We start from the raw sequence: 26044 nt of genomic DNA, 5'->3' as shown, positions 1-26044 counted from the left end.
CTTCAGGTACTTCCCAGCAGCAGAAGCAACATGGAAGGAAAAAATGAACATTTAACTTTTTAGTCACAAAAATTATCTTTTAGCAACAATTTTTTTATTTTCCCAATGGTAAAAGGAGAAACTGAACCACGAAAGTTGTTGTCCAATTTGTCCTGAGTACACTGATACCTCATATGTTTGGGTAAACCACTGTTTGGGCGCACGGCAGGGCTTGGAAGGGAAGGAGCTCCATTTGACTTTTTGAATGAAAAATTGGCTCCACTCTTTAGCGGACACCATGTCACATTTGGAGAGCCCCCGTGTGCATAAAAATTGGAGCTCCCCCACAAGTGACCCCATTTTGGAAACTAGACGCCCCAAGGAACTTATCTAGATGCATAGTGAGCACTTTGAACCCCCAGGTGCTTCACAAATTGATCCGTAAAAATGAAAAAGTACTTTTTTTTCACAAAAAAATTCTTTTAGCCTCAATTTTTTCATTTTCACATGGGCAACAGGATAAAATGGATCATAAAATTTGTTGGGCAATTTCTCCCGAGTACGCTGATACCTTATATGTGGGGGTAAACTACTGTTTGGGCACATGGTAAGGTTCGGAAGGGAAGGAGCGCCATTTGACTTTTTGAATGAAAAATTATCTCCATTGTTAGCGGACACCATGTCGCGTTTGGAGAGCCCCTGTGTGCCTAAACATTGGAGCTCCCCCACAAGTGACCCCATTTTGGAAACTAGACCCCCCAAGGAACTTATTTAGATGCCTAGTGAGCACTTTAAACCCCCAGGTGCTTCACAAATTGATCTGTAAAAATGAAAAAGTACTTTTTTTTCACAAACAAATTCTTTTCACCTCAATTTTTTCATTTTCACATGGGCAATAGGATAAAATGGATCATAAAATTTGTTGGGCAAATTCTCCCGAGTACGCCGATACCTCATATGTGGGGGTAAACTACTGTTTGGGCACACGGCAGGGCTCGGAAGGGAAGGCGCGCCATTTAACTTTTTGAATGGAAAATTAGCTCCAATTGTTAGCGGACACCATGTCGCGTTTGGAGAGCCCCTGTGTGCCTAAACATTGGAGCTCCCCCACAAGTGACCCCATTTTGGAAACTAGACCCCCCAAGGAACTTATGTAGATGCATATTGAGCACTTTAAACGCCCAGGTGCTTCACAGAAGTTTATAACGCAGAGCCATGAAAATAAAAAATAATTTTTCTCTCCTCAAAAATGATTTTTTTAGCCTGGAATTTCCTATTTTGCCAAGGGTAATAGGAGAAATTGGACCCCAAATGTTCTTGTACAGATTGTCCTGAGTATGCTGATACCCCATATGTGGGGGTAAACCACTGTTTGGGTGCACGGCAGGGCTCGGAAGGGAAGGCACGCCATTTGGCTTTTTAAATGGAAAATTAGCTCCAATCATTAGCGGACACCATGTCACGTTTGGAGAGCCCCTGTATGCCTAAACATTGGAGATCCCCCATAAATGACCCCATTTTGGAAACTAGACCCCCAAAGGAACTAATCTAGATGTGTGGTGAGGACTTTGAACCCCCAAGTGCTTCACAGAAGTTTATAACGCAGAGCCATGAGAAAAAAAAAAATATTTTCTCAAAAATGATCTTTTAGCCTGTAATTTTTTATTTTCCCAAGGGTAACAGGAGAAATTTGACCCCAAATGTTGTTGTCCAGTTTCTCCTGAGTATGCTGATACCCCATATGTGGGGGTAAACTACTGTTTGGGCACATGCCGGGGCTCGGAAGTGAAGTAGTGACGTTTTGAAATGCAGACTTTGATGGAATGCTCTGTGGCCGTCACGTTGCGTTTGCAGAGCCCCTGATGTGGCTAAACAGTAGAAACCCCCCACAAGTGACCCCATTTTGGAAACTAGACCCCGAAAGGAACTTATCTAGATGTGTGGTGAGGACTTTAAACCCCCAAGTGCTTCACAGAAGTTTATAACGCAGAGCCATGAAAATAAAAAATAAAAATTATTTTCTCAAAAATGATCTTTTAGCCTGCAATTTTTTATTTTCCCAAGGGTAACAGGAGAAATTTCACCAAAAAAGTTGTTGTTCAGTTTCTCCTGAGTACGCTGATACCCCATATGTGGGGGTAAACCAATGTTTGGGCACACGCCGGGGCTCGGAAGTGAAGTAGTGACGTTTTGAAATGCAGACTTTGATGGAATGCTCTGCGGGCGTCACGTTGCGTTTGCAGAGCCCCTGATGTGGCTAAACAGTAGAAACCCCCCACAAGTGACCCCATTTTGGAAACTAGACCCCGAAAGGAACTTATCTAGATGTGTGGTGAGCACTTTGAACCCCCAAGTGCTTCACAGAAGTTTACAACGCAGAGCCATGAAAATAATAAATACGTTTTCTTTCCTCAAAAATAATTATTTAGCCCAGAATTTTTTATTTTCCCAAGGGTTACAGGAGAAATTGGACCCCAAAAGTTGTTGTCCAGTTTCTCCTGAGTACGCTGATACCCCATGTGTGGGGGTAAACCACTGTTTGGGCACACGTCGGGGCTCAGAAGGGAAGTAGTGACTTTTGAAATGCAGACTTTGATGGAATGGTCTGCGGGCGTCACGTTGCGTTTGCAGAGCCCCTGGTGTGCCTAAACAGTAGAAACCCCCCACAAGTGACCCCATTTTAGAAACTAGACCCCCCAAGGAACTTATCTAGATATGTGGTGAGCACTTTGAACCCCCAAGTGCTTCACAGACGTTTACAACGCAGAGCCGTGAAAATAAAAAATCATTTTTCTTTCCTCAAAAATGATGTTTTAGCAAGCATTTTTTTATTTTCACAAGGGTAACAGGAGAAATTGGACCCCAGTAATTGTTGCGCAGTTTATCCTGAGTATGCTGGTACCCCATATGTGGGGGTAAACCACTGTTTGGGCACACGTCGGGGCTCGGAATTGAGGGAGCACCATTTGACTTTTTGAATACAAGATTGGCTGGAATCAATGGTGGCGCCATGTTGCGTTTGGAGACCCCTGATGTGCCTAAACAGTGGTAACCCCTCAATTCTACCTCCAACACTAACCCCAACACACCCCTAACCCTAATCCCAACTGTAGCCATAACCCTAATCACAACCCTAACCACAATCCTAATTCCAACCCTAACCCTAAGGCTATGTGCCCACGTTGCGGATTCGTGTGAGATTTTTCAGCATCATTTTTGAAAAATCCGCGGGTAAAAGGCACTGCGTTTTACCTGCGGATTTCCAGTGTTTTTTGTGCGGATTTCATCTGCGGATTCCGCACGGTATTTTCCGCACCATGGGCACAGCGGATTTGGTTTTCCATAGGTTTACATGGAACTGTAAACCTGATGGAACACTGCTGCGAATCCGCAGCGGCCAATCCACTGGGATCCGCAGCCAAATCCGCACCGTGTGCACATTGCCTAATTCTAAAGGTATGTGCACACGCTGCGGAAAACGCTGCGGATCCGCAGTAGTTTCCCATGAGTTTACAGTTCAATGTAAACCTATGGGAAACAAAAATCGCTGTACACATGCTGCAGAAAAACTGCACGGAAACGCAGCGGTTTACATTCCGCAGCATGTCTCTTCTTTCTGCGGATTCCGCAGCGGTTTTACAACTGCTCCAATAGAAAACAGCAGTTGTAAAACCGCAGTGAAATGCGCAGAAAAAACATGGTAAATCCGCCATAAATCCGCAGCCGTTTAGCACTGCGGATTTATCAAATCCGCAGCGGAAAAATCCGCAGAGGACCAGAATACATGTGCACATACCGAAACCCTAGCCCTAACCCTAGCTCTAACCCTAGCCCTAACCCTAGCCCTAACCCTAGCTCTAACCCTAACCCTACCCCTAGCCCTAACCCTAGCCCTAACCCTAACCCTAACCCTAGCCCTAACCCTAGGCCTAACCCTAACCCTAGCCCTAACCCTAACCCTACCCCTAACCCTAACCCTACCCCTAACCCTAGCCCTATTCTAACATTAGTGGAAAAAAAAAATTCTTTATTTTTTTATTGTCCCTACCTATGGGGGTGACAAAGGGGGGGGGGGGTAATTTATCATTTTTTTATTTTGATCACTGGGATAGATTATATCTCAGTGATCAAAATGCACTTTGAACGAATCTGCCGGGCGGCAGATTCGGCGGGCGCACTGCGCATGCGCCCGCCATTTTGGAAGATGGCGGCGCCCAGGGAGAAGACGGACGGACCCCGGCAGGATCGGTAAGTATGATGGGGTGGGGGGGGAGCACGGGGGGGGGATCGGAGCATGGGGGGGTGGATCGGAACGCGGGAGGGGTGTAACGGAGCACGGGGGGGGTGTAACGGAGCACGGCGGGGTGGAACGGAGCACGGGGGGGTGGAACGGAGCACGGGGGGGGTGGATCAGAGTGCAGGGGGGGTGATTGGAGCACGGGGGGGTGATTGGAGCACGGGGTTGAGCGGACAAGAGCACGGGGGGGAGCGGAGCACAGGACGGAGGGGAGCGGGGCAGTGTACCAGACAGATCGGAGGGCTGGGGGGGCGATCGGTGGGGTGGGGGCACATTAGTATTTCCAGCCATAGGCGATGATATTGCAGCATCGGCCATGGCTGGATTGTAATATTTCACCCGTTATAATAGGTGAAATATTACAAATCGCTCTGATTGGCAGTTTCACTTTCAACAGCCAATCAGAGCGATCGTAGCCACGGGGGGGTGAAGCCACCCCCCCTGGGCTAAACTACCACTCCCCCTGTCCCTGCAGATCGGGTGAAATGGGAGTTAACCCTTTCACCCGATCTGCAGGGACGCGATCTTTCCATGACGCCACATAGGCGTCATGGGTCGGATTGGCACCGACTTTCATGACACCTACGTGGCGTCATGGGTCGGGAAGGGGTTAAAGTCAATGGGTCCGTGTAAAACATGTACCGCACACGGACGCTGTCCGTGTGCAGTCCGTGTGCCGTGCAGGATACAGTGCTACTGTAAACGCTGTCCCCCCCACGTGGTGCTGAAGCGGCCATTCATATCTTCTTTCCAGCAGCGTTCGCTGGAAAGAAGATATGAAAAATCCTTTTTTTTGTCCTCGTGTTAAAAATAAAGATCCCTGTCGCCACCCCCTCCCACTCCCTGTGCGCCCCCCCGCTGTAACTAAAATACTCACCCGCTCCCTCGCAGCGTCCTGTCCTCGCCGGATCTTCTCCTGTATGAGTGGTCACGTGGGGCCGCCGATTACAGTCATGAATATGTGGCTCCACCTCCCATAGGGGTGGAGCCGCATATTCATTACTGTAATAAGCGGCCCCACGTGACCGCTCATACAGAAGGTGCGGCGAGGACAGGACGCTGCGAGGGAGCGGGTGAGTATTTTAGTTACAGCGGGGGGGCGCACAGGGGGTGGGAGGGGGTGGCGACAGGGATCTTTATTTTAAACACGAGGACAAAAAAAAGGATTTTTCATATCTTCTTTCCAGCGAACGCTGCTGGAAAGAAGATATGAATGGCAGCTTCAGCACCACGTGGGGGGGGGACAGCGCTTATCTCTAGCGCTGTCTCCTGCACGCTCCGTGTGGTACCCAGTCAGCACACGGGCGGCACACGTGTGCCACACTGATGTACCACAGGAGACACGGACAATTCCGGTACCGATTTTTCCGGTACCGGAATTATCTGGACGTGTGAGACTGGCCTAAGACGTCTCTTTTACTGTAGTCTAATGATCTTTTCCCTCAATTGAATAATTAGGAAATTGATAGTGTATTTTAAGCAAAAAACAATGGAAAAACACATCTGGGCGTCTTTTCAACATTCCTGTTGCCTTGAGTTGCAAAGTGCAGAGCTTCCGTCTTATGAACGTAAAATAAAGTCACTTCTTTTCACCACTTGGTGTTTTTGGAAACCTGAAGAGATTATAAAAGTCACCAAAAAGCCTAAAACATGTGCACAGCAAGTCGTTATTACATAGAAATGCAGGTGATTGTTCTTTTGAGCATTTTCTGCTTTTCTTGCCGTTTCCACCTGAAAGAGACGTCCCGCTCACATTCCCCAGTAGCCCGGTCAGGACAGGTAAGATCTGTAACAGATTTCTCTGCGGTCAGTCATCACTGAATAAATAAGCCGTTCCTTCATAAACGATCAATGTGACATAAAGCCCGGTAGACGTCATAGCGCACACCCGCTGATGAGGCTCCACAAGGTGCCAGTAGTAATGACACCAAACAGCAGGATGTGGCTGAACCTGGGGATGAGGTGAGAGCTCGTGTTACAGTGGTGTGATCCGCCACCCTCCTCCGACTCCTCCTCACAGCGTGGAGAGGGCGATCACAAGCTCACACTCCTAATAACGGACGGCGTGTCAGATCTGATTTCTCTGGTATACAAAAAAAAACCCTGAAAGATTTCATCAGTGTTTTGGATCACATTTTATTGGTATTTGGTCAGCGACTCAGTTTTTGTTAAGTTTTTAGTATATGGACAGGTGCAGATGAGCGTATTTTCAGTCTGAGAGCGATCTGACAAAAGATTGGATGGCATCCGGACCAATGTTAGTCTATGGGGCCTTGGACCAATGTTAGTCTATGGGGCCTTGGACATGTCAGATCTTTTCCTTGGACAGAGCCAGTGCGAGGAAAAAATCCTTCCATTCAGATCGCACTCGGCCATGCAAGTCACTGAGCGCATGGGAAACTTCAGACTGCACTCCGACAACATCTGAGTGCAGTCCAATTTTGATGGACTGAGAAGATGGAGCCTCATCTGAGAATGGGATCCCACTATGATCACACTCTGATTTGTATAATCGTCCCGATTCCCTCTGCTGTGCGCGTGGCCTAAGGCTGTGTGCACACGTTGCGGATTAGGCTTAGGAGTTTCTGGTGCGGATTCTGCCTCTCCTGGCAGAAAACGCACCTGCGGATTTGTCGCGATTTTTGTGCGGTTCTGCTGTGGTTTTCTTGCGGATTTGCTACGTTTTTTTACCCCTGCGGTTTTCTATAATGGAATGGGTACAAAAACGCTGCAGATTCACAAAAAAGAAGTGACATGCTACTTCTTTTAAACCGCAGCGTTTCCGCAGCGGATTTTCCGCAAAGTGTGCACGTTTTTTTTTCTCATTGAATTACAGGGGTCAGTATTGGGACCTGTTCTCTTCAACATATTCATTAATGATCTGGTAGAAGGTTTACACAGTAAAATATCGATATTTGCAGATGATACAAAACTATGTAAAGCAGTTAATACAAGAGAAGATAGTATTCTGCTACAGATGGATCTGGATAAGTTGGAAACTTGGGCTGAAAGGTGGCAGATGAGGTTTAACAATGATAAATGTAAGGTTATACACATGGGAAGAGGGAATCAATATCACCATTACACACTGAACGGGAAACCACTGGGTAAATCTGACAGGGAGAAGGACTTGGGGATCCTAGTTAATGATAAACTTACCTGGAGCAGCCAGTGCCAGGCAGCAGCTGCCAAGGCAAACAGGATCATGGGGTGCATTAAAAGAGGTCTGGATACACATGATGAGAGCATTATACTGCCTCTGTACAAATCCCTAGTTAGACCGCACATGGAGTACTGTGTCCAGTTTTGGGCACCGGTGCTCAGGAAGGATATAATGGAACTAGAGAGAGTACAAAGGAGGGCAACAAAATTAATAAAGGGGATGGGAGAACTACAATACCCAGATAGATTAGCGAAATTAGGATTATTTAGTCTAGAAAAAAGACGACTGAGGGGCGATCTAATAACCATGTATAAGTATATAAGGGGACAATACAAATATCTCGCTGAGGATCTGTTTATACCAAGGAAGGTGACGGGCACAAGGGGGCATTCTTTGCGTCTGGAGGAGAGAAGGTTTTTCCACCAACATAGAAGAGGATTCTTTACTGTTAGGGCAGTGAGAATCTGGAATTGCTTGCCTGAGGAGGTGGTGATGGCGAACTCAGTCGAGGGGTTCAAGAGAGGCCTGGATGTCTTCCTGGAGCAGAACAATATTGTATCATACAATTATTAGGTTCTGTAGAAGGACGTAGATCTGGGGATTTATTATGATGGAATATAGGCTGAACTGGATGGACAAATGTCTTTTTTCGGCCTTACTAACTATGTTACTATGTTACTATGTTACATTGTACTGTAAATCAATTGCGGATCTGCAGCGTTTCTGCACCTCAAAAAACGCTGCGGATCCACAGATAATCCGCAACGTGTGCACATACCCTAAAGCTGGCGGTGCTGGCAGAAAACAAGACAGGCGTCAGCTCCTAGATTGTAGAAAAGCTTTAATAAAAAATACATCTAAAAACAGCTATTGTAGAGTGGTATGTAAGGAGCGCGTGACAGACATAGCTACCACACATAATAGAGAGGTTACACAGCTCAGTTCACACAGGGAGGGATTCTGAGCAGGAAAATACACGTTTATTACAGACGGCGCAAGAGCACTGCAGAAAGGTCAGAGAGCTAAGGAGACATGAACGTGAGGTGTACGCCGCGTCATGTGCAAATTATGCCGCCAGCTCAACAAGCAAGCTGAATCGATACTGCGCATGCGCAATCACAGCAGCAATAGCGCGCCCACACAGCGCATCACTCGCGCCCAACTCCTCCTCCTCTTGTGATTGGCTGTCGCTCTTGTGACGCGATGGAGTGGAAGAGGAGGAGCGTGTTAGTCATCAGCGAGTGACAGTGAGAGACCGGCACCAGCAGGGAGCGGCTTCCTGCACAGCCAGCAGCTCCTCACAGCGGTTACTACAGAAACATGGTGGTCAGCAGCCTCCTGCTCAGCCTGCTCGCTCTGCTGCATCTCCCCGGACTGGTCAGTGCTCTGCTGTATTACTGGGGCGGTGTGTGTATCGGGCTCTGCTGTGTTACCGGTGCAGGTCTGTTACAGTGTGTCAGTGCTGTGGTCTGTACACTTGGGTTGGTTTCGCTCCTCAGGGCTGGAGGTGAGCTCTCCCTCACTTGCTGTGCTGAGGTGATTCTTGCCTGTAGACCCCAGTCATTATAAGATCCTCAATTATGGCTGCACCTCTGCACCAGAGACTTGGTGGATGTTGGTGTGTAAGGCTACGTTCACACTAGCGTTTCCCGTTTTGCGTCGTGTTTGCGTCGGGCGACGCATGCGTCATGCGCCCCTATATTTAACATGGGGGACGCATGCGTCTTTTTGTGCTGCGTTGTGCGACGCATGCGTCTTTTTTGCCGCAAGCGTCGGACCAAGAAAACGCAACAAGTTGCATTTTTCTTGCGTCCAAATTTCGGCAAAAAACGACGCATGCTTCGCAAAACGCAGCGTTTTTGCGTGCGTTTTGGTGCATTTTAGCGTGCGTTGCGTTGCCGACGCAGCGGTGCACAACGCTAATGTGAACGTAGCCTAAGGCTACTTTCACACTTGTGTCATTTGGCGTCCGTTGCAATATGTCGTTTTGGGGAAAAACGGATCCTGCAAATGTGCCTGCAGGATGCGCTTTTTTCCCATAGACTTGTATTGCCGACGGATCGCGACCTACGGCCATACGTTGCGTCCGTCGTGCACTGGATGCGTCGTGTTTTGGCAGACTGTTGTCACAAAAAAGTTCAATGTAATGTTTTTTCGTACGTCTGATCCGCCACTTCCTACTGCGCATGCGTGGCCGGAACTCCATCCCCTCCTCCCCGAATTTTCACAACGTGCGTCGGTACGTCGCGCCGATGCTATGACGGACCCGTACTGATAGAAGTGTGAAAGTAGCCTAAGGCTACTTTCACACTAGCGTCGGCCCGATGTACCGACGCAAACTGCAAAAAAAATGAACAACGGGGGCAGCGGATGCAGTTTTACAACGCATCCGCTGCTCCATTGTAAGGACCGGGGAGGAGGGGGCGGAGTTCCGGCCACGCATGCGCGGTCGGAAATGGCGGACTCGACGCACAAAAAAACATTACATGGAACATTTTTTTGTGCCGACGGTCCGCCAAAACACGACGCATCCTCTGCATTGCTGTGCAGGCTTTGTATAAGCTACCCACATCAAATATTTGACATCTCCCATAACTGTTTGATAGTATTGTGTTTGAATGTGAATCCCCCTAACCTGCCTCTCAGCCCCTGTGAATAGAGGTGGCTGTTTGCTTGGCTGCCTCCATGCACTTCTATGGGAGAAGCATAGTTCAGGGGTGCTAACACGTACTGCTTGGTTCTGCAAAAACTCATTGAAGCACAAGACCCCTAAAATGGCCACCCTCCCCCAGGCCTGACATGTATAGAAATATATACTAGCCACGTTCATCAAGCAGTTTGATAGTTGTTGTTGAACTACATAATGATTCTAAGCTCCGACTAGACGTTTCCACCATAGATGCATATTGGAGGGGACCCTGCCATCATCTGTGTCTGCAGTCTGGGTAGCTGACATCCCTGCTCCAGAATTGGACGTGATGGCTGAACATTAGCGTGTGTGTGTGTGTGTGTGTTTTTCTGGCAGATATTGGTGGTATGGGGAAGTAGACATTTTTCATTTCACTAATTTAAGTCTATATTTCTGAGGAAAACCGGCTGCCTCACATGATTGCCCAAGCATGCGTGATTATGGTGTAGGCTCAGAATAGCTAGTCGGCTTCCTTTCAGGGAGGCGGTGTTGCTAGTTTTTATCAAATTCACTTTTGATAATACTACTATGTTATTGTGGTGTGCTGCACTGTAGAGCAGGGTGTTGGGTAATGGTGTCAGAAGCTATTAAGGATATGAATACATGTATGCCGGCTGACTGTCATGTGCCCAGCAGTCACTGCTGACTACTAGAGAACTGTAATTGATTGGAAACAGTGTGGTGCTGGGTCACTGTTTTCCCAGCAGGATGTTTTAGTAGCCATTCTTAACCAGTTATGTACAGAACTGGGCTCTTTATTTGTTATAATCAAGGCATACAGCATTAATCTTTAAAAACCTGTTCCAAGCTATTTTATGGTGTTACTTTGGATCTTTAAATACACCCCATCCACCCCTATTTGTTGGGTGACATAACTGAGAAATCTAAATTTTAATCCTCCTTGCTCTGTGGTACCCTATGGGGAAATGTCTTGCATTTGTGTGCATTGACCGTTCTCTCTGCTCTGAGTGCACCTGTAGCAAGCAGGAGACCAGATCAGTCATAAGGGCAGGGGTTAAGTATGGAGCCAAGTAAAGGTTACTTTACACTACAGGATGCTCAGCGACAACCATATGTCAACAATGCACTTTGGAGGTCATGTAGCAGCCTGTATACACAGGCCCACCCCGCTTAAGATGCACACAGAGTAATAGATCGTTTGCGCATAAGTTGCGTTTGTTCTCGACCAGCGAAGGTCCTATTCATGCTGGATGATCTGCTAAGAGCAAGGATCTTTCTAGCAAAAAGAATGAAGCAACATTTCCTAAATGGCCTCCATGTCAAATATTTCATTACTATGAAGGTTCTTTTTTCATCACAAGGACACTCCTCTCCATTATCTATAATGAATAGTTGGCCTTGGTTTCTATATCAGCTTGTGTTTACATCCCATTAGAGGCCAGAACTTGTATCCTAAGATACAAGGTCAATACATAGAAGGTACAAAATACAGCTCTGCCCACAGAAAATAGAGTTCACAAAGTTCATGTGTTGTTCCATAGTGGTGCCCTGAAAAGTTGAGGGGAAAGAAAAATAAAGTTGAGAAAGCTACCCAAGTTCTGATGAGCTGGTTTGTGCCCCTTCCTTGACTTAAAGCTAATGTTAAGGGGTATTGTCTTATGCGCTTCGATATATACGCTCCTCAACATTGAAATTGCAACACCTAGAGGGAAATGTATTGGATTATGGATATCACAGGAATAATAGAAATGTTAATGATTCAATTGCTTCTCACTAAATTAGAATATCATCAAAAAGTAAATTTATTTCAGTTCAATAGAAAAAGTGAATCTCATATTATATAGAGTCATTACAAACAGAGTGATCTATTTCAAGTGTTTATTTCTGTTAATGTTGATGATTGTGGCTTACAGCCAATGAAAACCCAAGAGCCATTAGCTCAGTAATTTAGAATACTTTATAACACCAGCTTGAAAAATGATTTTAAAATCCGAAATGTTGGCCCACTGAAATGTATGTTCAATAAATCCACTCAATGCTTGGGGCTCCTTTTGCATCAGCTACAGCATCAATGCGGCGTGGCATGGAGGCGATCAGTCTGTGGCACTGCTGAGATGTTGTGGAAGCCCAGGTTGCTTTGATAGCAGCCTTCACCTCATCTGCATTGTTGGGTCTGGTGTCTCTCATCTTCCTCTTGCAAATACCCTATGGGGCTAAGGTCAGGTGAGTTTGCTGGCCAGTCAAGCCCAGTGACACTGTTGTTTTTAAACCGGGTATTGGTACTTTTGGCAGTAACATGAAATATATATATATATATATATATATATATATATATATATATATATATATATATATATATATAATTTCACTCACTCACACTCTTCCGGGTCGTGGCCAACATGCGTTCCACAGTGGAATGCAGGAAGTATCCGGCGAAGCATGCTAGCAGTGCCTCGGATGGGTATCTTATAAATAGGTCCTAGATGTCCATAGGCTGGACATGGAGGAATCTGCCAGAGCTGAGGCTACTTCTGAACATAGCCAGGGACACGTGAGTAGAGGACTTATGAAATACCCACTGACAACTCCTTACAGTACACCACACATAGAAACACACATGGAATGTACTCTGTGTTCTAGGGGGGGGAGCATCCTCCTCGGCAACACCTAAAAGGGATGGCAAGAAAGCAGGGAAGTATAAAAGATGTGCTATCTGCAGTGTGATGCTGCAGGACACCTGGCAGAAACATCTATGCGAACCCTGCACCTGAAAGGTCATCAGAAAGGAGAAGTCATCTCTGCTGTCGGATGTGAGGTCCATTTATCAGAGAGGAGGTACAGGCCTCTATCTCCGGGCTGGTCCAGATGCACGCTTCTCAGCTCGAGTCCAGGGTGGTCCCCGTGTCAAGAGGCCAAGGTAGATGGAGTTGACCTCTGAGGAGAATGTATACTCAGACAAATGTGACCAGGAAGAAGGAGAAATATTTGCCAACCCGCTAGAGGGAGGGAAGAGCTACCTTTTCTCCTCTGATGACACTGAGAAACTCCTTCGGGCAGTCAGGAGCACTATGCAGGTGGAGGAAACCCAGAAGCCTCTCTCCATACAGGATGAGATGTTAGGTGAGTTGAGGTCACAGAGGAACAGTCTTCCCGGTCAACAGCCACATCCGCTCGATGATCATGGAGGAGTGGGAAGACGCCAAGAAAAGGCTGGTTATTCCCAGAGACTTCATGCTTCGCCTGTTGTTCGAGCCAGAGGACAGGATCTCCTAAAGTTCGGAACAATAGTCCCAGTGCCCGAGCAAGAAAAATGCCATGGGCACTACTCCAGTCTTTTTTCGGTCAAAAAACCCTCGGAAGAGAGCTGGACATAATAATAATAATAATTATTATTATTATTATTATTATTATTATTATTATTATTATTATTATTATTATTATTATTATTATTATTATTATTATTATTTTTTTTATTTATATAGCGCCAACATATTCTGCAGCACTTTACAATTACATGTACAGACAATAAATTCAGTACAAGTTAAGACAATTTAAACAGTGACATTAGGGGTGAGCTCCCTGCTCGCAAGCTTACAATCTACAAGGAAATGGGGGGACACAATAGGTGAAAAGTGCTTGTTATTTCAGGTCTGGCAATTATAATAAATAGGGATTTTCATATAAAGCTGCATGATCCGGTCATCAGCCCGTGTGTTTAAGTGCAATAGTCAAGTATCAAGTGCAGTTAAAAACGTAAAGCTGAGGAAGAACCAGCGCTGTGAACACGCCCTCCCGACCTGACCAGCCTGATTGACAGGCGAAAACGGCGACTTTGGTAAGTTATTTCTCAGCATAGGTGGGGAATCGGGGTACACTACATACACTATAGTAACACACAGCGCAGGCCCTATTTAACAGTATTTATAGCTCAATCTCAAAAAACGGGGTGACAGGTTCCCTTTAATAGGTCGGGGCTAGGTATCAGTCTGATTGTCTGGGGAAATGCATTCCATTAATGAACCTGAAACCTCTAAACTGCTGGGTAAATTATAAAAAGTTCAAAATGGAGTCCATCAGGTGCACAGTCCACAAAAACGCGTTGATGTGTACCCTAGACCTAAAAAAACACGTACTACCACTTTCCCATCCATGCTTCCTAAGTGGTCGTCTACCTAAGGAAGCTAGATATCATCACAGTCCCCTACCTAGATGACTTCCTGATCATAGCCAGCTACAGGGAACAACTCAGGGAGCACTGTCGGACCTCGGTCTGCATGTTAGAGAGACTGGGATTGGTGATAAACTGGAAGAAGTCTGATCTCTCTCCAGAAAGAGGTTCCTGGGGGTTCTCCTAGATTCTCACCTAAGAATATCTTTCTTGCCAGTAGAGAAACAGACCATAATAAGGGACAGGATCCCTCAATTCTCGGGAAGGCGTTGTTCCATCGGGGAAGCAATGAGGATCCTTGGACTAATGACCTCATATATTCCCTGTATTCGGTAGTCAGTTCCACTCATGGGGCCATTCTATCTGCCTGGGACAAACACCAACTGTCCCTGGATATCGTGATGCCCCTCTCCGCCTCAGAGGAGATCTCTATGGTGGTGGATCATGATGTAAAACCTCCAGACGGGAGTTCCCTGGGTTCTCGCCCCGTGCACAGTGAGCACCACCGACGCAAGAGAGCTAGGCTGGGGTGGTCATATGGAAGGAAGATGCTTCCAAGGAACGTGAAGCCCAGAAATCTGAGCCCGATCCTCAAACGTCAGAGAACTGTATTCGGTGCGGAAGGTCCTATTCCATGTCTAGTTGATAGTCAGGGGCTGGGATGTAAGCATTCTGTCGGACAACCATGGTGTTTTTACGCCGTCAGGGGGGTCCTAGACTTCACTCCCTACAACATCTGGCATGGAAGATCTTTCGGTGGGCGGGGAGGATGGTGCTATCTGTTTCAGGAGTTCACCTAGAAGGGTCCCGTAACCAGGTGGCAGACTTCTAAGCAGGCAAAGGTTATCTTCAACACAGTGGGAGCTGAATGAGGAAGTGTTCTGCATGCTGTCAGCATTGGTGACTTCCACAGGTAGATCTCTTCACATCCAAAGAAAATGTGACGGTCAGGGAATTATTTTCTCTAAATCTCCTAGATTATCCGGAAGGCGTCAACGCACTATCCCAATCCGGGGGTCAATGACCTAGGCATTTCTCCCTCCAATTCCAAGAGTACTAAGAAAAGTGAAGGAAGAGATAATTTTGGTATTTTTCTTCAGGCCAAGAAGGACTTAGTTTCCTCTGCTGAGGAGGATGTCTGTGGAAGATCTCATCCTGCTTCCATGGAGAAAAGACCTCTGCCAGGGCCCAGTGTTTTTCCAGAACCCAGACAGACTACATCATTCGGTATGGATCCTGAGAGGCAGGCCCTGAGATTAAGGGGGTTGTCCGATGAGGTGATATCTACCCTTCAGGCAAGTAGTAAGCCTGTAACCTCATCTATATATAACAAAATCTGGAAGTGTTTCTGTATGGAGTGGTGGTGGGGGGTCTGTTATCGGTGGATACATCTCGCCCTGATATTTCCCGGATTCTTGATTTACTGCAGGCAGGTTTCAACAGAGACCTAAGACCGAGTACCCTAAGAGTACAAATTTCAGCTTTAAGGCTGTGTGCACACGTTGCGTTTTTTTTCGTGGTTTTTCCCGATAAAAACGCTATAAAACCGCAAAAAAAAAGCGTACAATAAGCATCCGATCATTTAGAATGAATTCCGCATGTTTTGTGCACATGATGTTTTTTTCCGCGAAAAAAAACGCAGCATGTTAATTAATTTTGCGGGTTTCCCACTACAAAATGCATTGGGAAGTGTCCGGGAAAAAACGCGGCAAAACCGCATGCAGATTTCTTGCGGATTTCTTGGAGAAAATGTCCGTTTTTTCTCAGGAATTTTCTGCGAGAAATCCTGAATGTGTGCACATAGCCTAAGTGTATTCTCTGATTCTCCCCTAGCAGCCCACCCCTGGATAACCAGGTTCTTCAGAGCAGTAAAAAGGCTGAAACCTTCGGTGAGGAGATCTGTCCCACCTTTGGATCTTAGCCTGGTGGTCAGTGTGCTATGTAAGCACTCGTACGAACCTGTAAGTGGTATAGACATTAACAGACTTGCCTTTAAAACAACCTTCCTAGTGGCTATTACATCGGCCAAGAGAGTAGGAGAATTACAGGCCTTATCTGTCAGGGACCCTTATCTGTAGATATTTGAGGACCAAATAGGCCGGGTCAAGCCTCAAGACTTTCTCCCCAAAGTTGTCGACCCCCAAATATGAACCAGGAAGTTGTACTTCCTTTCTTCTGCCAGCACCCTATAAATCTCAAGGAGCAGACCTTTCACTCTCTCTAGACGTGAGGCAGACTGTTCTCTACTACCTGGAAGCAACCAGGGATTGGAGACAGGACCCAAACTTATTTGTACAGTATGGGGAATAAATAGGGGTAAAAAGTCCACAATAGCAAGGTGGATCAGATCCATGATTGGACTGGCCTACGAGGCAGAGGGGAAACCTCCTCCTAAGTTATTAAAAGCCCATTCAACTAGAGCCATATCCGCCTCATGAGCAGAAAGACATTACAAACTAGACGTAGTCTCAGGACAAGTGGCCTTCGGTAGAAAGGTTCTTCACGCAGTGGTCCCACCCTAGATCACCATACTTTGGCATTCTCCATAGTGCTGTCAGGATTGATGACCTGGAAAATGGTAATTTGATCTACTGGTAATTGTGTTTCCAGGAATCCATCCTGACAGCACTGCTAGTTCCCTCCCTTCTGAGAAATTCTATGCTTATGTGATGTAACATTTGTATAAAGAATGGTCAATAAATTTGGTTGCATCCATCCTGGTTTGGTACTTGGAAAAGACACTGAGGGGTGGACATGGGAAGCTCCTTTTAATCTCATTGTTACCTGTCCTGGCAAGGATAAGAAGGATGACCTCCATAGTGCTGTCAGGATGGATTCCTGGAAACACGGTTACCGGTAGGTCTAATTACCGTGATCTCTCTCCAGAAAACGGGTCCAAACGTATGCCAGTAAGATCAAATTCTCGTTATGAAAAAGCGCTGCATGCTGCTTTTTTTTCCCCCATACTGTTCAACATTCGTTTTTTCCTTTATATTCTTTGTTGACTACATCCTTGCCCATTTAAACCTGTTCTTTACTGTACAAACGTATATGTCAAGTATACCCCAGAAACATGTGAAAAGAGCCTTATAAGAGATGCCGATGTGCAGTGTTGTGACTCTCCACTAAAGTGTGGGCAGGAAATGTGCCCTGATCTTCATGGAATGTCCCTCCCACCACATTTCCCTGTTACTCAGTGGGCATTTGACACTGAATTAAAAGCAGTGCCATTTATTACTGGTCCGAGCAACCCTCTAACTGTAAGCACATTGGTGATAGACCTCCAGTCCTTCTGCTGTAACAATGAAGGGGTTGATGGGGGCTAGTTCAGGTAGGTGGTGGTTGTTAAATTAGCCTTCATGTGAATGGCAGGACCGAGGTTTCCCAGCAGAGCTTTGCTGTCGGCATAACGTTATATGTACGATTCACAGGCAAAAGTGTAAAAATGCTATATTGTGTGTACTGGGCTTTCTCTGGTACTGCATGGGTGGAAAAATAACTGCTGCTTGTGAAGTCGTCATTGGAAAAAAACTTTCATAATTTCAGTGCCCCTTATTAAGTACAAGAGGGCACTTGATACTCCGTTAAGGACGTGCGTGTCCCGGGTACATATTTTACTGTGGAAAGAATTTACTTTTAAGAATTAAGAAAATACATCTGGTGCCAGTATGTCTTACAAGTGGTGCTATATAATAGTTGAGTGAGCACTCCACATTTTTATTTCTTCAGAGTATTTCTAGCTGACTATATACTGTCCATACAGAATAAGACCTCATGCACATGACAGTATTACAGGATCATTTGGCATGTATCAATAATACTTCACTTAAGGCTACTTTCACACTAGCGTCGTTCGATGCACGTCACGATGCGTCATTTTGGAGAAAAAACGCATCCTGCAAAGTTGCCCGCAGGATGCGTTTTTTTCTCCATAGACTTTCATTAGCGCCGCATTGCGACGGATTGCCACACGTCGCATCCGTCGTGCGACGGATGCATCGTGTTTTGGCGGACCGTCGGCCCCAAAAAAGTTCCATGTAACTTTTTTTTTGTGCGTCGTGTCCGCCATTTCCGACCGCGCATGCGCTGCCGGAACTCCGCCCCCTCCCCCCCCGGACATTACAATGGGGCAGCGGATGCGTTGAAAACCTGCATCCGCAGCCCCCGTTGTGATTTTTTTTCACAGTATGCGTCGGTACGTCGATACCGACGCTAGTGTGAAAGTAGCCTAACCCTTTATTGCCCGCCAATACGTCTTTTTACTGACCTGAGATATAAGGGAATAGTATCCTCATACAGGCGACAATCCAGCAGCTGCCGGCTGTGCACTATAGCTGACAACTTTCTGCATTAGCCACAATCAGTGTTGGCACTTTCTATATCTGTTTAACCCCTTAGATGCTGCTGTCAATAGTAACTACATCATATAAATGGTCAACCAGGGTGGATAAAAATCAATGTTTTTTTTTTAAAAAATCGGGTTTTTTTTTATTTAAATCGGACTTTTTTCAATAAACTGCTTTTTGAGGAAAATATTTTACCATCCAAAGGTTCTTCCATCATGAGAAAAAGCTGAGTTGTTTAACTCAGTAGAATAAAGGCTGTATATGTGTAACATTCACAATGCCATGCTCTTCCAGATGTTTCTGTAGGATTAGTGGGCAGTTTCTCTCCTATATTATCACAGACGCTCGCTTTACTTACACAGTTCTCAAAACTGAATTTGACTCCGCAGAGGTCCCAGCCTCTTCTTCATGGCAAAAATGTTACATGAACAGAGTTGAGAAAAAGACCTTAATCCTATTGTTCTACAAACCTATGAATACAGAATCAACCCCTTCAGTGCCAAGTCCAAGAAGTTAAACAATATGTTTCTGATTGTTTTGGAGTGGAATAGATCTGCACAACACAAGAAGAATGTGAATCTAAGTGTGAGGAGGAGGAAGGGCAAGCAGACAAGAAAATGAAAGTGAAACTTTGAGCACAATACTGCAGCATAGCCACAGACAGACAAGTCTGGATCTGTTTGTGTGTACGATCTGAGGTTTATTACATTCTTTCCTTATAATGGCAGCAGGCCGTAAAAGAGACCCAGTTTGGGAATGAGTCATCTTCATCACCGCACTTGTCATGATGTTGCCTCATTCGCGCCACCAGGCCTTGCATCTCTTTGTTGCATCGTTTGCATTTTGCACGCATGCCTGCCTTACCGATAGGCGAAGGAGCTTCATTAAAATATTCCCAAACTGGGTCTGTAACATTTTTGCTGTGAAGAAGAGGCTGGGACTTCTGCGGAGTCAAATTCAGTTAGGTAGAAACTTTGATTTAAATCACTGATTTAAATCAAGCCTTACTGACTAGTGATTTAAATCAGTTAGATTTAAATCAAATCCACCCTGTAGGTCAACACTGTAGCTTCTCCCCTGTGCCCTGAGATAATGATTGTGTGGTCCTGATGTTCGCTATGGCAATTCCCGGCCTTGGAGTCTGCCATCTATAGTAACCTGGGAAGAAGTGACATTTAGGTGGTAAAAATACACTTTTTAATTACTGCCACACCATTTTGCATTAATTCCTGAAAATCACCTGAAGGGTAAGTAAACTACCTGATAACAGTTCAATATGTCGGGGGGGGGGGGGGGGGGGGGGTTGGGGGGTTGCTGTTTTTAAAATGGTACCACTTTTGGGCGCTTTCCAATATAGAAGACCCCCAAAGTCACTTCAGACCTGGATAGGTCCCTAAAAAATAATTTTTGTAAATTTCCTTGAAAAAATGAATTGCTGCTACATTTTTAAACCTCCTAAAATGTTAACAAAATAAAATAACGTTTTACAGATGGTGCTGATTTAACCCCTTCATGACCCAGCCTATTTTGACCTTAAAGACCTTGCCGTTTTTTGCAATTCTGACCAGTGTCCCTTTATGAGGTAATAACTCGGGAACGCTTCAACGGATCCTAGCGGTTCTGAGATTGTTTTTTTCGTGACATATTGGGCTTCATGTTAGTGGTAAATTTAGGTCAATAAATTCTGTGTTTATTTGTGATAAAAACGGAAATTTGGCGAAAAGTTTGAAAATTTTGCAATTTTCACATTTTGTATTTTTATTCTGTTAAACCAGAGAGGTATGTGACACACAATAGTTAATAAATAACATTTCCCACACGAAACAAAATTTTTTTGCTAGGAAGTTATAAGGGTTAAAATTTGACCAGCGATTTCTCATTTTTACAACGAAATTTATAAAACCATTTTTTTAGGGACCACCTCACATTTGAAGTCAGTTTGAGGGGTCTATATGGCTGAAAATACCCAAAAGTGACACCATTCTAAAAACTGCACCCCTCAAGGTGTACAAAACCACATTCCAGAAGTTTATTAACCCTTCAGGTGCTTCACAGCAGCAGAAGCAACATGGAAGGAAAAAATGAACATTTAACTTTTTAGTCACAAAAATGATCTTTCAGCAACAATTTTTTTATTTTCCCAATGGTAAAAAGAGAAACTGAACCACGAAAGTTGTTGTCCAATTTGTCCTGAGTACGCTGATACCTCATATGTGGGGGTAAACCACTATTTGGGCGCAAGGCAGGGCTTGGAAGGGAAGGAGCTCCATTTGACTTTTTGAATGAAAAATTGGCTGCACTCTTTAGCGGACACCATGTCACGTTTGGAGAGCCCCCGTGTGCCTAAAAATTGGAGCTCCCCCACAAGTGACCCCATTTTGGAAACTAGACGCCCCAAGGAACTTATCTAGATGCATAGTGAGCCCTTTAAACCCCCAGGTGCTTCACAAATTGATCCGTAAAAATGAAAAAGTACTTTTTTTTCACAAAAAAATTCTTTTAGCCTCAATTTTTTCATTTTCACATGGACAACAGGATAAAATGGATCCTAAAATTTGTTTGGCAATTTCTCCTGAGTACACCGATACCTCACATGTGGGGGTAAACCACTGTTTGGGCACATGGTAAGGCTCGGAAGGGAAGGAGCGCCATTTGACTTTTTGAATGGAAAATTAGCTCCAATTGTTAGCGGACACCATGTCGCATTTGGAGCGCCCCTGTGTGCCTAAACATTGGAGATCCCCCCACAAATGACCCCATTTTGGAAACTAGACCCCCAAAGGAACTTATCTAGATGTGAGGTGAGCACTTTGAACCCCCAAGTGCTTCACAGAAGTTCATAACACAGAGCAGTGAAAATAATAAATACGTTTTCTTTCCTCAAAAATAATTTTTTAGCCCAGAATTTTTTAATTTTCCCAAGGGTAACAGGAGAAATTTGACCCCAATATTTGTTTTCCAGTTTCTCCTGAGTACGGTGATACCCCATATGTGGGGGTAAACTATTATTTGGGCACTTGCCGGGGCTCGGAAGTGAAGTAGTGACGTTTTGAAATACAGACTTTGATGGAATGCTCTACGGGCGTCACGTTGCGTTTGCAGAGCCCCTGATGTGACTAAACAGTAGAAACCCCCCACAAGTGACCCCATTTTGGAAACTAGACCCCCAAAGGAACTTATCTAGATATGTGGTGAGCACTTTGAACCCCCAAGTGCTTCACAGACGTTTACAACGCAGAGCCGTGAAAATAAAAAATCATTTTTCTTTCCTCAAAAATGATGTTTTAGCAAGCAATTTTTTATTTTCTCAAGGGTAACAGGAGAAATTGGACCCCAATAATTGTTGCGCAGTTTGTCCTGAGTATGCTGGTACCCCATATGTGGGGGTAAACCACTGTTTGGGCACACGTCGGGGCTCGGAAGTGAGGGAGCACCATTTGACTTTTTGAATACAAGATTGGCTGGAATCAATGGTGGCGCCATGTTGCGTTTGGAGACCCCCTGATGTGCCTAAACAGTGGAAACCCCTCAATTCTAACTCCAACACTAACCCCAACACACCCCTAACCCTAACCCCAACACACCCCTAACCACAACCCTAACCCTAAGGCTATGTGCCAACGTTGCGGATTCGTATGAGATTTTTCAGCACCATTTTTGAAAAATCCGCAGGTAAAAGGCACTGCGTTTTACCTGCAGATTTACCGCGGATTGCCAGTTTTTTTTGTGCGGATTTCACCTGCGGATTCCTATTGAGTAACAGGTGTAAAACGCTGCGGAATCCGCACAAAGAATTGACATGCTGCGGAAAATACAACGCAGCGTTCCCGCGCGGTATTTTCCGCACCATGGGCACAGCGGATTTGGTTTTCCATATGTTTACATGGTACTGTAAACCTGATGGAACTCTGCTGCGGATCCGCAGCGGCCAATCCGCACCGTGTGCACATAGCCTAATTCTAAAGGTATGTGCACACGCTGCGGAAAACGCTGCGGATCCGCAGCAGTTTCCCATGAGTTTACATTTCAATGTAAACCTATGGGAACCAAAAATCGCTGTACACATGTTGCAGAAAAACTGCACGGAAACGCAGCGGTTTACATTCCGCAGCATGTCACTTCTTTCTGCGGATTCCGCAGCGGTTTTACAACTGCTCCAATAGAAAATCGCAGTTGTAAAACCGCAGTGAAATGCGCAGAAAAACCGCGATAAATCCACAGCGGTTTAGCACTGCGGATTTATCAAATCCTCTGCGGAAAAATCCGCAGAGGACCAGAATACGTGTGCACATCCCGAACCCTAACCCTACCCCTAACCCTAACCCTAGTTCTTGCCCCAACCTTAGTGGAAAAAAAAATAAAAAATTCTTTATTTTTTTATTGTCCCTACCTATGGGGGTGACAAAGGGGGGGGGGGGGTCATTTACTATTTTTTTTATTTTGATCACTGAGAGGTTATATCTCAGTGATCAAAATGCACTCTGGAACGAATCTGCCGGCCGGCAGATTCGGCGGGCGCACTGCACATGCGCCCGCCATTTTGGAAGATGGCGCCCAGGAAAGAAGACGGACGGACCCCGGGAGGCTAGGTAAGTATAAGGGGGGGGGAGATCAGGGCACGAAGGGGGGGGGGGGCATCGGAACACGGGGGGGTGGATTGGAGCACGGGGTGGGGGATCGCTGTGCGGGGGGGGTGGATCGGAGCACGGGGGGAGGATCGCTGTGCGGGGGGGATCGGAGTGCGGGGGGGTTTGATTGGAGCACGGGGGGTGTGATTGGAGCACGGGGGAGCGGACAGGAGGACGGGGGAGCGGAGCACAGGAAGGAGGGGAGCGGACCACAGATCGGGGCGCTGGGGGGGCGATCGGTGGGGTGGGGTGGGTGCACATAAGTGTTTCCAGCCATGGCCGATGGTATTGCAGCATCGGCCATGGCTGGATTGTAATATTTCACCAGTTTTTTAGGTGAAATATTACAAATCGCTCTGATTGGCAGTTTTACTTTCAACAGCCAATTAGAGCGATCGTAGCCACGGGGGGTGAAGCCACCCCCCCCTGGGCTAAACTACCACTCCCCCTGTCCCTGCAGATCAGGTGAAATGGGAGTTAACCCTTTCACCCGATCTGCAGGGACGCGATCTTTCCATGACGCATATGCTGCGCCATGGGTCGGAATGGCACCGACTTTCATGACGCAGCATATGCGTCAAAGGTCGGGAAGGGGTTAAAGCAAACATGAGAGAAATGTTAATTAAGGTTTTTCTGTGGTATGACTCTCTGGATTAAAGGGTTAATCATTAAAAGTTTAGAAAATTTTAGTTTTTTTTGTTTTTCGTTTATTTAAAAAAAAAAAAAAATCGACCTAAATTTACCATAATCAGAAATTATAATGTACCAGAAAAAAACAGCTAAATCACTAGGATTTGTAGAAACATTCCGTAGTTATTACCACATAAAGTGACACTAGTCAGATTTCAAAAATTTGGCCCGGTCACCAAGGGATTAAAGACCCACGCTTTAACGACACTTACATGGTGCCATATGCAGCTGTAGTGATGCTAAAATCTGATATTGTCATTCCTTTCGTGATAGAAACTATACACTGCTCAAAAAAAAAATAAAGGGAACACTAAAATCCCATATCTTAGATATCACTGAATTACATATTCCAGTTGCAAATCTTTATTCGTTACATAGTGGAATACGTTGAGAACAATAAAACCTGAAAACTATCCAAGTAAATCAAAATTAATATCCCATGGAGGTCTGTATTTGAAATTCTCAAAATGAAAGTGGAAAATCAAATTGCAGCCTAAGGGTACCGTCACACAGTGCAATTTTGATCGCTACGACGGCACGATTCGTGACGTTCGAGCGATATAGTTACGATATCGCAGTGTCTGACACGCTCCTGCGATCAGGGACCCCGCTGAGAATCGTACGTCGTAGCAGATCGTTTGAAACTTTCTTTCGTCGTCTAGTGTCCCGCTGTGGCGGCATGATCGCATGGTGTAACATATATCGTATACGATGTGCGCATAGTAACCAACGGCTTCTACATCGCACATACGTCATGAAATTATCGCTCCAGCGTCGTACATTGCAAAGTGTGACAGCAGTCTACGACGCTGGAGCGATATTGTTACGATGCTGGAGCGTCACGAATCGTGCCGTCGTAGCGATCAAAATTGCACTGTGTGACGGTACCCTTATCCAACTTCAGTGGAAATGCCTCAAGACAAGGAAATGATGCTAAGTAGTGTGTGTGGCCTCCACGTGCCTGTATGACCTCCCTACAATGCCAGGGCAGACTCCTGATAAGGTGGTGGATGTTCTTCCAAGGGATCTCCTCCCAGACCTGGGTTAAAGCCTTAGTCAATTCCTGGACAGTCTGTGGTGCATGTGTTGGTGGATGTAACGAGACGTGATGTCCCAGATGTGCTCGATTGGATTCAGGTCTAGGAAATGCATAGGACAGTCCATAGCATCAATGCCTTCATCATGCAGGAACTACATGCTGATATCTAAATGCAATCAGGGTACCTCTGGCTAGCACATGAAGGGCTAATGCGGCCTTCCAAAGAAATGCCTCCCCACACTATTACTGACCCACTGCTAAACCAGTCCTGCAGGAGGATGTTGCAAGCTGCAGAACTTTCTCCGCAGTGTCTCCAGACTCTGTCACATCTGCTAAGTGTGAACCTTCTCTCATCTGTGAAGAGCACAGTGAACCAATGTCAAATCTTCCAATCTTGGTGTTTTCTGTCAAATGCCAATCGCCCTGCGCGGTGTTTAGGCTGTGTAAGCACAACACCCACTTGTGTACATCAGGCCCTTGTACCATTTTCATGGAGTCTGTTTCTTAAAGTTTGAGCAGACACATGGATGTTAGTTGACTGCTGTAGGTCATTTTGCAGGTCTCTGGCACTGTTCCTTCTTGCACAAAGGAGGAGGTAGTGGTCCTGCTGCTGGGTTGTTGCCCTCCTAAGGCGCCCTCCACGTCTCCTGATGTACTGGCCTGTCTACTGGTATGTGTTCCATTCTCTGAACACTGTGCTGACACAGCTACCCTTTATGCCTCCGCTTGCATTGATGTGCCATCCTGGATGAGCGCACTAACTGAGCAACATCGTTGGGTTTTAGACACTGCCTTATGCTACTGTACAGTACTGCTATGGGTGAGAGCAACGATAAAATGCAGCGGTGACCAAAACGGACTAAAAGGATGAGAACAGAGAAATGGTCTGCGTTCATCCCCTGCAGAACCCACTCCTTTATTCAGGTTGTGTTGCTAATTTCCTATCATTTTTACCTATTGTCTGTTCCATTTGCACAACAGCAGGAGAAATTGATTGACAATCTGTGTTGCTTCATAATTGGACAGGTTGATTTCACAGAAGTGTGATTGACTTAATACAAGAGAAGATAGTATTCTGCTACAG

At 45.7% G+C, this 26044-nt stretch overlaps 1 protein-coding gene across 1 annotated transcript in view; it reads left to right on the top strand.

Moving 5' to 3' along the window:
- The first annotated feature begins 8658 nt into the window (after positions 1-8658).
- The window catches only part of NPC1 (NPC intracellular cholesterol transporter 1), a 110256-nt gene continuing 92870 nt past the window's right edge, over positions 8659-26044 (top strand). The window contains exon 1 of the mRNA XM_069731203.1: positions 8659-8816. Within this exon, the coding sequence (XP_069587304.1) occupies positions 8760-8816 (57 nt within the window). The 5' untranslated portion in view covers positions 8659-8759. The remainder of the gene's footprint in view (positions 8817-26044) is intronic.

This window comes from Ranitomeya imitator, chromosome 6, assembly GCF_032444005.1.
Source record: "Ranitomeya imitator isolate aRanImi1 chromosome 6, aRanImi1.pri, whole genome shotgun sequence".
NCBI classification, from domain to species: domain Eukaryota; kingdom Metazoa; phylum Chordata; class Amphibia; order Anura; family Dendrobatidae; genus Ranitomeya; species Ranitomeya imitator.
Note: the sequence above shows the minus strand (reverse complement) of the source record. Positions and strands in the feature narration are given on the sequence as shown.